A 16048-nucleotide genomic window follows, 5' to 3' on the forward strand; every position below is an offset into this window, starting at 1 on the left:
GCAGGAGGGAGGGAGAGCAGAGAGCCTGTGCTTTGAGCCAGGCTTCCCACACCTACTGCTTCACCAGAGCCATTACAAGATCACCATTATTATTAGCACTATTGTCACTAGTTTGTACTTTAACTCACCCGGACCAGCTGCTGCGGGAAGGGCCCTCTGGAGTTCTCTGGCACGTTGATGGGTGGGATGACCCAGTCCCGCTTCTGCCGCCGCAGCCCGTTGGCACTCTGGTGCTGCCGCCAGGGCAGCAGGGTGTCACTCTGCTGCTGCACCAGCTCTCCAGACAGTGCCTTCCTTCCTTTGGGCTGTTTTGGAAACAAGAAAGCACAACCAGTTAGCTTCTTCCTCAATTCTTAGGACCTGTCCAACAGTGGCATAAACAGCCACATGGAACAAAGACGCAACGTGTTTACTGGCAGCTCTGCTGCCACTTCGTTTTCACAGAAACACAGAATCAGAGAATCAGCTAGGCTGAAAAAGACCTTGCAGATCATCAAGTCAAACCTATGACCTAACACCACCTCATCAAGGAAACCATTCACAAATATATGGAGCTGTCACTCCCAAGCCAAGACGCCTCCCAGAATGTATTGTCTTCATTACACCAGCTGCAAGGAGACGCAGCAGAGAATTGGGGTGAAGAAGTTGCTGAAAATGTTCCGTAAGTACAATCTACCAGAACACAAAAAAAAATTGGAGAAGATTCCTTTGCAGTCCATGTCATGGGTCCAGATTTATAGTCTGGTGTTAAGCATAAGCCAGGCTAAAAAACCTGCAGTCTGTGGTTCTGCAAAAGTATTCTGCCACACAAACCCAACCCCAGTCAGCCCCATGGCTGCAAAGGTGCATTAGATCAGATTTTTAGTGCTTCATAACAAATGATCTTTATATGAGAGCTGGGTTTTGAACACAAATCCCAAAATACACACCCCAAGCTGCCTGGGAAGTGTAACACATCTCAGGCACGGTAAATTTTCATTATTTGGTGTGACTTTGAGTCCTTCTTTGTGATTTTTTTTAAACCATGGATTCTCTGAATGGAACACTTTGGTGCTGGAAATGCTACAATGCTATGAATAAAAATGGAAATGGTAGGACCATGGTTTTGACTTAGAGAGACTGGGTCACTATTAGAAAATTTATGCTTTATAGAATGATGAATCAATGAAATGTAGATTTGGGAAGGTTCTTCAGAGGTTATGCAGTCCCAATACTTCAATACTCTGAGGTCTTCTAGGATTCCAGCAATTACTTCTGAAAGTCTGCAGAAAAGATAACTAGCAAGGGCTTTTGTTACCATATGGTGACCCGTACTCCCACCAGAAAATGTTTAAACTTTCATAAATCACAAAGACTGCAAGTCTCATTCTTTTCATTTGAGGTAAGATCCAGTGGGAATACTGTTCTCTGAATGTTACAATTTTCAGCTATTTTTCTCCAAAAAAAACCAACAAAAAAAACCCCACTCACCCCAAACTCAATGCCCCAACACACAAGAACAATGCAGGAAAAGCTATCAAAACATTTTCTGAGGCTCCTGCCATTTTAATCCACATTCACTTTTTGTCTTATTCCAAACATAAAAACCCAAACACCCTCCAAGCAGTTATCTGTAGGCACTGATTTCAGTGGGAATCATTGCTTCGGGCCTTCTAGTTTGATGTAAATCCAGCTATTAGCACATTCAATTTCTGATTGAGAGGTAAAGAAACAGGCAGACACCTCCAGACTACACAGTATATGAAAACTAAGCAGTAAATGGAAGTTAAACTGAGGTGTGGCTCCAGAGCTGTGTGGACCTTCTCCAGAAAGGCTGGAGATACTGAGAGCAGGGCACAGCAGCAAGGAGCCCATGCTCACAGCTTGGTCATGGCTCTGGTCTCTGTTACCTCTGGAGGGCAGACATCCACTGGCTGCAAGGATTGGAAGCATTTGTGCCAAAATGCAGCTATTTTTACTGCAAAACTTAAAAACAAGCCTGTTCCAGAGCTGAATTTTCACAGAACAGACAAATACGGTCTTTTCAGTCACACACAGAGAGGCATGTTCCTCAGGTCCTGTCTCACACTTCTGATGTGGGTTGTGTTCACCTAAGTGCTGTTTACACATCTTCAACAAAATCACAGCACCATGTACACTATTAAGATGCTGCTTTTGGAATACTTACTGAAGTGGGCAATAAACAAAGAAACAGAATCATGGTGTGGCAGTGGAAGACTTTCTTGGGATAGTCAGGATACTGGTAGGCACTGCTGACCTCCTCCTTCCCATGGGATGCAATGCTATATCCAAAAGAGGTTTCACTTAAAAATGATTTTATTGACAGAAAGGTATCTTTTCTGAACACTGATTAAATCAATCTTACCTAAAGAAGACACCCAGAAATGCATGACAACATCAAACAGGACTATGAGACATGAGCCACAGAATAGTGGATATCCCCTATTTTTTTTTAATTGGCTTGTGATTCCCAAATGGGAATCCTTTGAGAGCAGGTATTTGGATCAGTTTATATAATTGGCAAGTGAGCATGGGGACAGATTATGAAAGGATGGTCAAATAATTTGTGCCCTTCTGAGTTTACACAGTGGAATGAGTCTGAACTAAAGACAGACTTGAGAATTAACACGAGTCCCAAAGCTCCGTGTATACTGAAATAATTAGTGTCAGCTCAGCAAGGCAATACCAGCCTTTTTAGTCTGTATGAAAGACTTGCTGGCAGGTGACTAGACAGTGACTAGCTTGCTTGTCACTCTTGATGATGTTTTCCTATATTAGAATAAATCATCAACATGACTCTGAATTTGATATGTAGAATTTCAAAAGCATCTTGCAACAACAATTTTTTTTTCTTTTTTTTAACAACAGCTCTTTTTTATCTTCATTTGTTGACAATGCATTCTCTTGACCTTAATTTCTCTGGTGTTGTTTAAATATGTTATACATGTTTTCTGCTCCTTAAAAGCTGTGAGACAAATGCAGTAACAAAGTCTGGTGAGTATAAATGCCAGAACTATTCAGATCTCTGACTGAAACATCCCAGAACATATCTGGAATAACAGCATTGTCAAACTGTGAGCACCAGAAAACTCTCCCGTGCTTTTGAGTTTGCAAGAATCTGAAGTTCAAAAGCAGAATATGACACCATATTCAATTAATTCTAAAATACAGCTTCCAATTCTAGTTTTGCTGAGTAACAGCTTTTACTGAGATGACAACTGCTCCTTTTTCATGGCCTCACTGGCCACATGCTTTACGGAATCTCGGAAGCATTTTTTAAAGATAAAATATTCCTCCACCTTTTGTAGTGCCACCAGAACACAAACTGTCCACAGTCCTTCACAAAATCAAGTCAAGCACCTTTAGTGCTGCTGCTTTGGGGTGGTTTCCCTCCTATTGTTTTTGTGACTCTCTTACATATGGCACGAAAATTATGGCATATAGCACCAGGCAATCCATGAAACACGTGCCCAGGGGAAAGTGAAATCCACTCTCCATTCCAAAAATTACACAGTGACATTTATAACTAGTTACAACAGGATCAAACTCTAAACATGGAACACGTGAGCACGGTCTTTGGTAATACAAAGATAATTACAGGAGGATATAAAATAGTCAGATAATTCAGCAATTATGCCTGTCTATCACTTTAGGACACTGATAAGATAGAGAAATACAGCTGAGCCAAAACAGATGAAAACCTTCAAGATCAAGCGGAAAAAGTAATTACAAAGTGTGGGATGAAGAGAAACAACAGGAGAAGAGCCCATGCTGGGATGTAAACTTGCTAGGAGAGTTTGGATTCAGTAGAATCTAATGCCTTAGTATTGTATTGGGGCAGAATTTTTAAGAGCTTGCTGATGAAGCTGAGCAGTGCAGTGCTGGCTGCATTATTTAAAGCCCAAATTCTGCAAGCCTGGGATTGACACTTGGCACTGAGTTACTCCATGTCTCCTCCAGTGGGCTTCTGGCCCATGACTGTGACACACATGGGCACTGCCAGTGCTAGCAAATCATAACACAGCCCTTGCATTTTCTGCTGATAGACGCTTCTTTCTCTGGAATGTGCAGCTCTAATACTTGTTATGAGCAGTTGCAGGGCAGAGAAGAGCCTCTTGGAGACCATCCTCCCTGTGTTCGATAAGGTAGCTGAAGAGCTGAGGATCAACTGCAGCTCAGAGTGGCAGAATCTGCCCTGCAATTCCCCTTAGCACTTTTTTGATTTGGGGTTATTTTTTTGGCTATTAATTGAAATAAATTAAAAACATATAGAAATCAATCAGAAACCTTTCATTGAGATGGCAGATCAAGCTTTTAGAAAGCAATGTGAGGCTGGAGGAGATGCAGCCTCAATCACAACCCTAATTTTTCACAATCTGTAAGGACTGTGAAAAGAACTTTCCTCTCCCATCCTGCTTCACAGAAGGTGTAGGGGTATCTTGGAGTCTATGTCAGCAGCTCCAGTGGAGTCTCCCAGGAGTAATTTCCAGTCCCTTTTCAATCTAGAATTGCCTTTAAGAACGGTGAACACCATCTGCTGCATTGGGAAAGGGAGCTATGTCCAAAGGGACTGTCAGACTTCAAAACCCAACAGCTTCAGGACACCTTACTCCCAACTAGTGAGGCTGCAGGGTGCTTCAACTAACGCCATTTACACCACAATGTTGAGAGCTCAGGGACATTCCTTGTCTGCACCTGGCACTGGGAATAAAGGATAAATTGGAAAAGCCATTTAGTGAGTCTATAATCTCCTGTCAGTGTTGGTCTGTGGCTCGTCAGCCTTTCATCTGTTGGGAGACTCACACTAAACCCAACCTCTACTCGTAAAAGAGGTCAAAAAATAATCCCCTGACAGAACAAGACACATGGGCTGCCAGCAGCCCCTCCAGCCCTATCCTGCTCGTGACAAGGCTACGAGCCGCTGATTTTTCACTAGCCCACAAATAAAACCAGTGAGTGTGAAGAAACACCAGCTTCCAACTTCCGCTACACTTAGCAGTAGCCAGTCTCGCCAGCTGGCTTGTCTCCCCTCCCAGCCAACCTGCCTTTGATATCCGTCAGCCTCTGGCTACGGAGACATCTGGAAGTTATTATCCAGCAGAGCGTATCACAAACCCATTTACATAATATAATATCATATTTTGTGTTCCTGCTTAGCTGAACATTTTGGATCACTCTAATGTTTGGGTACATAAGCTGCCATTCACTGCATATAAATAACAAGTGAGTCTTAGGGTAGGTTTGTTGGAGATTAATAATTTCATAGGGCTCAACCCGAAAAATGAAATGCTTCGGCACTAAAATATATTATACTTGCATTTGCAATAAAAAGTACCTGCAATTGGAGGAAAGGAAATAAGGCCTTTATTTTCCAGGTATCAAAATGATTCATGATTTAACCTGTTTTATTTATATGCCAGTCTTGTTATTTTCCTAGGATCTTTACACTTCACACTAGACATTTTTCAGAAATGAAATAATACTTGGGTTGCTTTTTTTTCTAGTGTCATTCATAGGGTTTAACTGAGGCAACGTGTTTTTAATATATTTTTTCAATACAAGGGGATACAAAGCCACCTTAAGTCCATTGTTCAAACATATTTCCCTTCATCTCCTATATCAATATACATTTTGAAAACTGGTACCATTTTCTACCAGGGAAAAAAAAAAGAATCTATTAAAAAAAATATTTAATCTGAAGCATTTTTGCTTGTTTCCATGGTACCTGCAGAAAGGACAGGAGAAAATTATATTTACCAAACAGAAAATAAGACAATGAAAATAGAGCTTAGTTCTTTAACAAAGGGAACATGAGAGCACTGCAAAATAAACATTTGCATGAATTCTGTTCTAAGGAAACAACATTTTGCTGACATCAGGGACGGCAGTGGAGGACGAATGAACCCTTTTTTCCCAAAATGCAGCATTTCTCCAGTTTTTGATCTTTCAGTAGAGAAAGATATTCCATTTTGTGTTCTCATACAGTAGAATGAAAGGGCTGCAGAACAAACAGCAAATTTATTTATTTTACGGTAATTGATTCCTTTTTTATTTAGGTCATTGCTGAATTTGCTGAAGTTGGAGACAGGAAAACAAAGTAGTTTTAAAAGAGATCAGACTTTTTATTTTAGTCTTTAATTTATTATAGTTGTGCTACGTGCACCTATTATTTAGGAACTGCTATTATTTAGGTAAGGAATCCATAATCTGTTTTTCTCCTTATCCACCGTCTAGAACTCTGAGATGACTGTCTGAATTAGCTTTATTTACTAATAGTTGCAAAATGTGGTAAATTTAATCAAAGATTGCTGCATGTCATATCCCATTACCATCACGGCATAAATTGCCATTCATGAATGATCTGTGTCAAAGAGCTCTGAAAACTATTGTTTTAGCAGCAAGATGTTCCAACATACACAGCTCTTCAGCAGGGGCATTAAATTAATGTGTTTGCAGAGAAGCCACTAATTGACAATGAGATGGGATTTTGGCAGTACACTTCCACTTTAAAGATAATGAACAGTGTTCAAATACAGAGAAGAACCCCCTCTGCTCTTAAAACTATACTAATAATTTCTGGTATAAACAGGAATAGAGGGAACCAATCCTGACAGGATATTTCCAGCACCCAAGCAAGCTGTTTGATCATCACGACTTCCAAAAGCAAACAGTGGAATTGCAGCGTTTGTGACCTTTATCAAATCTGGCTACGTACAATCAGGAATGTTATGTTTGGTTAGGAACTCATTAAACAAAATTACCTCTCCATTTATAGAAACCATACAAGTACAGTATAAAACATTTTAATTAAATCAGCTAGTTAAGCAAAAATTCATTACTTTTTGTTTATATCAGCTAGCAGTGGGGCTGCATAGAGCAGTTCGCATTAGAGTCAATTAGTAAGAAAAATTGTCAGATTTGGCAAGTGCATGAGCTTCCAGAACACATCAGCTGACAGGGAAGAAAAAGTTTGACTAAAAGCTAACCAAGTTACTGCCCTCAGAGGAAGAGAATGAGCCGCGTAACACACACAAATACATCAGCCATGCCAAAACCCCTCGTTCTCGAGGAGACAGTGTCAAAGCTCTACATGCCCTGTTCCTTGAGAGCTGGAAAATGAGGCATGAATGCAAATTTAAGGTTGTTAGGTATCTGGCTGGCTTTGCAGACTTTGGAAAATTTTATCTGATAGAACTAATAAAATGTGATCAGAGTGACTGAGGAATCAAAATGCTCCTTGGTGTTGCAGGGCTGCAAAGCAAGAAAAAAGCTGAAGAACAGTACAAGGTGAATCCAGGGAATTTTTTAATAGGGAGAACACGACAGACTGGCTTGTGAGTCATCGGGAGAAGATCCTTTCTCTGCAAAAGGTGCAGCAGGGCCCTTTGTGGGTTACTGTAATTAAATGCTGAGTTAAGTCTGGTCTCCGGAGAAAAGAGATGCACCAGCTCTGGGCATAACACATGTGGTTACCACAGAAGGTTGTTATCCAAAAAAACCCAAATACATGTTAATCTCTTTGATCAGAAAACCTAACAAGGTTGGTGAGGGCCCCATGGACACAGGCTGCAGCTAATGCCCCCAGGGCCAGAACGGGGCTTTTCAGTTGCCTGCTGACCAGGCTGGGACAGGAGATGTTGATTTCCCAGTCTAATTTAATTGAAATCAGAAATCTCCTGAACTCACCCACACTTTCTGTTGGGTAAGTTATCACCAATTTAAGCTGAAATCCAGCCAGTCACCAGAGCACTTCAATAGGCTTTGCTTTTGTGCTGCAGAGTCAGGACGGGCGCGGGCAGCACGCTCACTTCGTTACCGAGCAGACACAAAATGCCCAGAGGATCTCTAAGGGATGGGAGTTTCAGCAGGGAAGGAGAGGCAGAGCTGTGCTCAGACTTATTCTGTGGTACCACAGATGATAAGAGACACCTCCTGGCCACTGCACTCTCTCAGGGTTTCAAATGATCTTCCTCTTCCATTCTCTGGAAGAATCACGCACCAAAGCAGGTACCTTCGAAATCTGTCTGTCTTTGGTGGAATCTTTTATGGCTCCCACAGGTTTCCAGCATCTGTGATATTTTTCTTGTCATTGTCAGGCTTTGAATATTGCAAGAGCTGTCAATGGACAGAAGATGACATCACCCCCAAAGCACAGCTCTGGATGTACTTCTCCTCCTCATTTTAAGGCTTGAACATCTTATCCCACCAACAGGAAAAGTTCTGATGAGGTTGTTTCCTTGCAAAGCTCCCCACATCAACTTGACCTTTTCACACTCCCTTTGTAAGATCTAATCTCACAGTGCTTCTCAGGTAGGATTGTTTAAGATACATCTAAATTACTGTTGTACTCTACCTTCTAGTGTTTACAAAGAGACACTTCTACCTTCAAGTTAATGTCATTCTCATAATTGGGAGAAGCCATACACAATGGCTTCAGAAGTACAAGCACTTCTCAAGAGTAGGGCTATTAAATCACAAAATACTCATACTCGTTACCTGTGTATTAGGAATAAAGGCAGTAGATCTTTCCACAGTGAAAACCTCTACTGCAGTTTGGAATTACCTCTCTCATTCTGTACCTAATCTTGAGAAAAATGTATGAAAAATCTGGGCTAGCAATCTGAGTTCTTCCTCCCCAATAAAATTTATAAAAAATAATTGAAAACATGACTCCAAAATACAATTCTTTTGCTTCTAAAACTCAGACTACTACAAGTGCTCTTCGTCACAGAAAGAAGTGGGAGCAAGTCTACCCCTTAAAAGCCTGTGAAAAATTGTAATCTCATTTTATTTCTCTAAAGCCATAAGGTTCAAAAGATACATGAATTAAAATAATCATAATGAATTAAATGTAACAATACTCCTCCTCTTCATAATGTTTGCAAGTAAAAAGATCACAAGAGATTTAAAAGATCACAGGCACTGCTGCTACTTTAGCACAAAGTAAAGTAATTCAGTCTGGTACTTATCCTCAGTGCTAGTGTGAGAATTTGCCCTTTCAAGTTATCCGTTGGTTATTTCAAGAGGCTCTTGAGAAAAGACTATTCTTCTTTTTTTCTCTCCAATTCCAGAGTGCACCTAAGAAATGCTCAAATTTGACCATGATGACACATTCAATTTATCTCAATTTGCAAGATGAAATTTAAGCCAGAGTTTAAAAGCTTTGCTGGGTGGGCACAGTGTTTGAGATCCCACTCCTTGAGGCCATCAGGCCACCCTGCCCTGCTGGACACCCATCCCTGGCTCCTCTCCTCACTCCTCCAGCTGGACATGCCAGAGGGTCACTACCTCATCCAACAGTCCAGGAACTGGCCTCCAGAGGCTGGGAGGAACCAAAACCCTACTTCACACTGACCTTGCACCTACCAATCTGTCTCAGCTTGCTGGGCTAAAGGAAAAATCCTGGACACTCAGAGCCCCTAAAACCAGTTTGTTTTAATGGACGTGCCTGTATGAAGCAATTTTTGTCTGTACTCAATCTCATGTTTACAAGCAGCTGTCATCAGATAATCACAGCAATGAAGGTATTTTTAGGATATCCAGTCCAAAATATTATTTTGAAGTGGCAGTCAGACTTCAGCAGTTACCAACAAAGAACATGAAATGGGAGGTCAAAAGCTTTGATCTGGCAAGGAACACATCACAGGCAGGAGCACGCAGCAGTCCAAGGGGTTTGTTTTATCAGGAAAAACTTATTTCTGTGTAGGCAGTTCAATCCTTAGGACTTCTTTTTGTTTGAAGGAAGACAGATCTGGAGTGAATTTCACTTACAGATGGTCTTTTGAGCATGGCTTTGAGCCTGACCCTTGGTATGATGCTGACTGCTTAAGAACTAAATGCAGCGAGTGCAGGGCTTGGAAACTTCCCGTAGTGGGCTGATTTTCCAAGGCACTGAGCATCTGTGTGTCATATCTTATCTTGGCTGCAGCACACCTGAAAATCAGGCCAGGGAAGTTCACATGTTTTCACAAACACCACTGTCTCCTGCAATGATTACATGTGAGATGTTCAAATTCACTCAAGCACAAGGTCAGGCAAGTTCAGCAGATGCATCTTCATTAGACTTGCACAATTATCATGAGCAGTCTCACTGGTAACTGTTATATGATACTAATTTATTAGTCATCTTCTTTATCTTTTCCACTGATCTGATTTGTTAAAACTCCAAACAATGTCTCACAAGTTATCTGAAGGAAACAGAAATCTCTGAATGCACCATCCCTGACAGATAAATCCAGGTCTTGCTTGATTGATGAGATACAGAAATAAAAATTATTCCAGCTGCCATTTTGCTGGATTTAGTTACTGCCTTGGATCCCCCACAGAGGTAGTGAAAGAGGACAGTGCCACTGTAATGACCCAGCACTTAAAATATGCACCAGTTATTGTCAGAAAAAGGCAGCATGACAACCAAAACCTCATTTTTTCAGCCTTTCTCTAGTGATAAAACAGTTTCATGGGGCAAACTCCCATCACCCTGATGCCATAGATAACATCTCACCCCAGTGCAGGGAAAAGAAGGAAGAAAGACAGCGAACACATTTTGTCTCATTTTGTCCAGGTGCACCTGCTCAGGAGTGTCAGGGAGACTGGAGTCACTGGAAGCACAGATCCCACTTAAACTCTGATTTTCCTCCTTCAAGGGAGGGCTCCCCAGCCTCGTGCACAGCATCCTGGATGCACAATAACCCAGGTCATGAACGAGAGCAGTGCTGAATAAGCCTTTCCTTGCCCAGAGACCTTTGTGCTTGTGATCAGCAATAAAAGGCTGTACTTGGAATTTAAAACCTCAGCCAGGTGAAATACCACAGATGATTATTTAAAGGCTTTAAATAATAAAAAAAAAGCCCTCTGTCTGTAAGAACCAGCTTTTCACATTCACATTGTATGGCTGTGTACTCATAGCTGGGTTATGAAAGCAGCCCAAAATAAGATGAGATATAATAAAACACAAGCTGGGCTTAAGCAAGAATTGATTTCTGACAGCAGTTCTCAATGTTTTAAACACTAGCTGCAGACCTCATATATTTCTGAATTTAATTGCACAATTCCCAGTGATTTAACATTACAAAAATTTACATATTTCCATGCTCAGAATTTGAAAAGCTCTTGCAACGAGAAACTTTGGTTGACATAAACACAGTTCAAAGAAAACTGTATTTTTTTTTCCAAACTAAGTCACTGGCAGCAGATGACTGACATCTTACATGTGCTGAATATATCCTGTACCTCTAAACTCTTCTGCTGTGAATTCCTTTCTATGCTGTATTTCTGCAATCTGGATTTTAACTCGTGAGGTGAGAACTACAGAAAAATAGCTAAATAAATACAGAAGAAAATTAGCCAGACGTGCCTTAGACACATGAAAGGACTGAAAATTAAAGAAAACAACCAATATAACTGAGAAGGTCAGAACTTCAGATGGGATGAGCCAACACAAGGGGTGGAGAAAGTTGAATTTCAAGGAATGATGAGGAGGAGCTTGGACTGATGGACACAGAGGGCAGGTGCAGGGTGTGAAGGACAAAAGGCACAAAACTTGTAACTGGGAAGATTTGAGTTTCTGTAACTAAAAAAGAGGACACTCTGAAGACTGCAGTCCTCAGCAATGTCACTGTTCACTAACATAATCTTCATTTTTAGACTTTTGGTTGTATCAATATCCAATTTTTCAAAATAATAGCATGCATTCTTAGAAAAGAAGACATTACACTGCTAATTCCAGATAAGTAAAGCCCGGCTTTACTTTGTTTTTTTCTGGAGCATTATGCCACTCAAGTTCATCTTTCATAAATGCTGACACAAGCCACAAAGACTTTATATTATTTCATAAAATAGCATCTTTTCTCTTTTCCTTTTTTTCCTTTATTATTTTCTTTTTTCTCTTTTCTTTTATTTTCTTTTTCCTTTTTCCCAAAGTACACCCACAGTCCTGACTGATACTTTCAACTGGAACAACAGGCAGCCAGACAAGAATGGCAGAAGAAACTTTATCTTAAGTATTTATTGTTATGCTGGAATATCACTCAGTTTCCTCTGGGGTAATTCAGCACTCTTGTGGGAAATGTGTGACCTCATTTGCATTTTCTAATTGAATTGCTATCAGGTTTCCTGCAAGACTGAACAAAAAAGTTCCTTGAGTTACTAACATCGCTTATATTAACCAAAAAAAAAAAAAAAAAAAAAGTTTACATTCAAGTGTTTGCTGGGGAGGAGGGGAAATGTATGCTTCATGTATCATAAAATACATTTTTAAAGTATTTGCTTTCTTTTCTATCATTTCACCCTACTAGCATGACACTTTAATGTAGAAGTTAGAACTCTTTCCTTACAGTGTTTTTCACTGAAAACTGACAGGTTATTCAGTCACCTCAAGCAATCAGCACATTTGTAAGGCCAACACAGTGAAAGAGGGGGAACTGTCACTGTGCTGGGTCCCTCCCCATTAAAATGTTAGGCTTCATCAGGAGCAAGGCTCAGCTGGGGGATCTGGGGCACAGGTATAGACACAAACCTTCTGGTTTTGCAGTGAAAGCACACAAGGGGAGGGACTGGCCCAACAAGAAATGATCTGCTGCCTTGAAGCCCCTGGCCACCACCAAAGCAGCCTGTTGCACAGATTTTCAGTCATACACACAGTGACAAGAAAGGATCACAGATCCAAAGGATCATTTGTTGATGGATAAATCCTCTGTGCTCTCCTGGAAAGCAGCCCACTGTCCCCACTGTGCAGGCAGGCTCACTCCTGGCCCCCCAAAATCTCAGCCAGTATCCCAAAAACATTGATTTCTCCCATAACATTTATTCTGTATTATAAACTCCACAATAAACCAAATGGCTAATAATGGCCACTCGAGGAGGGCTGGTTTTGATGCAGTTTTAATTCCTGGACAATAATGAACAAAATTCTGATTTATCCTTTCAGAGGGGGTTCTGAGGGGCACCAAGCCTCCTGTCATGAGGGGCTGCCCTTGTTGAGGGCCATTGCTCATCGAGCTGAGGAAGAGCAAGGTAAAAGGACTTTTTTTTGTGCTATAGGTGCCAACAAACCGTGATCAGCAGGTGCAGTAACTGAATTTTATGCCAATTATTTATAATGTTTCGGAACTGTTCAGCATTTTCACAAAATCAGCCACAAATTTACAAAGTAAAATGGAAATAAATGAATGCACCAGAAGAAAACTGGTCTCCCTCCCTCTCTCAGGCCACCTCCTCCTTTCTCTCCCACATTTGCTATCTCTATATCCTGAGTATAACAAAACAATTTGAAATGCCTTTAAAAATACATATATATCTATATATAGTTCTGCTTGAGTCATATTATTCTACACAAAACCAAATGTGAAATCTGCCTCTAGTAAAAGCCACAAAACATATAAGGGTCATGGCCTGAAACATATTGAACTGTATGTTGTAAGGTCTGGGGTGCTTTTTCTGCACAAACACTATTATTTTTTAAAACAATCTCATAATCATATTTATTTCTTTAGTAAACAAAGGATTAGTTTGCTTGCAAAAACCACAGGCATTTAAATAAAACACAAGTCAGATGCCTGCTATAGGGACCCACTATAAAACTGCTTATGACCTTGTCATTAGTCTTGTTTTCTGTATTTTTCCAGCCTCAAACTACACACTAATAAGGCTTTTAGAAAGGAGGGATATGAATTTTAAGAAGCTTAGCTCTCTGTTTTCAACCAGAGTTCAGATTACATTAGCATTAGATGAATTTCCAACCAAATATTCTACTAAAACAGAAATGTGTGCTTATTCAGGTTTTTTTTTTCTGCTACACTGAGAAGAAATTTAAAACAGTATGTAAGACATCTTACTTGCTTCCTTCAATATTTAATTACTTTTAGAAGGAAACAGTATTTCTTTGGTTAGAAATGGCAAATAGAGTTGACAATAACAAACAGGGCTTAATTACATCTTGCACAAGCCCAAGCCTTACTGAACAGCAGCAAAAGTATATTCATATGACTCTAAGCTCTGCAAAACCTTAGGGGTCAGCCCACTGTGCAAGTGAGAGATTTAAGTCTGTCCAAGTTTTTCCTTTTTGTCTCAAATGTGGCAAAAACTCTCCCAAATGGCACAGAGTTACATGGTGGAATTCTAACAACTTGACACAGAAAGTCTCTCCTTCTTTCCCCACCTTGCCCTGCACTCTCTGTCCAAGCACTACAGACAGGATGACAGCAGAGGCCAGTCTTGCTGTTTGGGCCATTACTGGGGTGCATTAATCCAAATTACAGCCACGGCCAAGAGACCCCCGCCCTGTCCCTGAAGGAGCCATGGCTGCTCCCAGGACACACACCTTCATCCTTACTCTGCAGGCCTTCAAGATCCAGCAATAAACCAGGCTCTTGAAACAATTCCCGGCCAAATGCTGCCCTAATGTCACCACCCAACCAGCCCAACACTGCATTGTTTGAGCCAGCACCAGAGAAGATAACTGCATTTACTCTATGTAGTAAAAGATCTTCAGCCCAGACCAGCACTGAAAATGAGAAGGTGAACTGCTGCTGCCAAAAATGATATGGAAGAGGTGGGAAAGTGACAGCTTCTCCAGGGGCAGAGCAGAAGAAATGTGCTTTCATGGAGCAGCCCCCAATTGCCGTGGCTCTGTACAGCCCACCAGCAGATTTTCACTGAAGGAGCACTGCTCTCAGACTGCTGGGCAGGGACAGAGCCCTCCTGCTTTTCAGCTGCGTGTACAGAACTAAAGCAGAAAGAAACCATCTGTACCCTTCTGAGTGCAACGCTGGCTCTGGCTTTTCTCTGCCGGAGTGGGCGAGGGAAGCTGCTGGCACTGAGCAGAGGGGATGTTTGGCACCGCCGTGCCGCACCGCGCTTCGCTGCCTGCCCCGTGTCAGCATGTGTCCCTTATCAGGCAGCAGCCACGCTCCCTGTCCTTGCAAGGGAAGGAACAAGCCCAAATCTCCCCTCTGGAAGCTGCAGGGCCATGAAGATTGTTTGCAAGAGTAACTCTGAAAACCGGGGAGGTGGGGAGCAGGGCAGAGCTGCCAGTGCGAGACTGCAGGCCTGCGCTGTCACAAAAGAAATCTGAGCTTAAAACCATCAAGAAGATGGTTGGTTTTGACTCTTCACCCTTCATCTCCTGGTTTGACTTGAGTCAAGAGAGATTATCAGCTGTGAGGTGCAAACATGATGTACCGGACCTGCGGTGTATGACAGAGTGGTCACTTAAAAATACAGAAGTATGAACTTAGAGAACACTTCCCTCACTGGAGACCTTAAATAATTTCTGTCACAGAGGTGCAAGGATCATTTGCAAGGAATTTGATGCTGCTCACGGTATCTCCTACTTGGACACTTCCTTATGAAGCACAGACCAGGCGACACAAAGACTCTGGGGGCAAAGGAAGAACAAAGCAGGAAAAAGAGCTTCGGAAAAACTCTTACCTTGTGTCCATTGTGCTGGGACTTCTCTGCCACCAGAAACCTGACCATGGCCTCCCATCTGCCCAGGGTCTGGGGGTCCCAGGCAGTCACCACCAGGATCAGCTGCTTGGAGGGCACCTGCAGGTGGTGGGCGGCGTACAGGGTCCCGTCCGCCCTCACCTTGAAGTCCAGGCTGTTGGTTTCGTACCGCACGCCCTTGTTACCGGCACAGTTATTAAATTTTACTAGAACAGAGAGGAAGAGATGGGAGAAATGTGTGAGATTGGCGTGATAAGGAAAGCAATCAAATACAAGTTTCAGACATTTAATTTTCACTGATGTCTTCTATATCTCTAATAACCATCAAGGAAATGATTTAACTGTTTCTTCGACCTTTCAGGAGTGCTCTTGTGCTTTATCTCTGTTCCCCAGGGAAGAAGTTGTAAGCCATTTTTAAAGTATTTGATACAGTTTCATTAGATCTCAAACACAGCTGTTCCCCATTTGTACAAGTGGATTTCTCCCTTGTCGCCATTATCTTTTAAATTCAACTGGAGTCTATTACCCACGCTGTGGGTATTTTTTTTCAGGAAATGTTCTCCATTTCCCTAACCCTTCAATAACCTACTTACCAAATAGCCTA

The 16048-nt window shown here is 41.6% G+C and overlaps 1 protein-coding gene across 2 annotated transcripts in view; it reads right to left on the minus strand.

Moving 5' to 3' along the window:
• CDH4 (cadherin 4) overlaps window positions 1-16048 on the minus strand; it is a 423802-nt gene that overhangs the window by 157423 nt on the left and 250331 nt on the right. For both annotated transcript variants that reach the window (XM_068207967.1, XM_068207968.1), the window contains 2 exons: window positions 15427-15650; window positions 129-305 (listed from right to left, as the gene is read on the minus strand). In XM_068207967.1, the coding sequence (XP_068064068.1) occupies window positions 129-305; window positions 15427-15650 (401 nt within the window). The remainder of the gene's footprint in view (window positions 1-128; window positions 306-15426; window positions 15651-16048) is intronic.

This window comes from Anomalospiza imberbis, chromosome 17 (genome assembly GCF_031753505.1).
Source record: "Anomalospiza imberbis isolate Cuckoo-Finch-1a 21T00152 chromosome 17, ASM3175350v1, whole genome shotgun sequence".
Classification (NCBI taxonomy): domain Eukaryota; kingdom Metazoa; phylum Chordata; class Aves; order Passeriformes; family Viduidae; genus Anomalospiza; species Anomalospiza imberbis.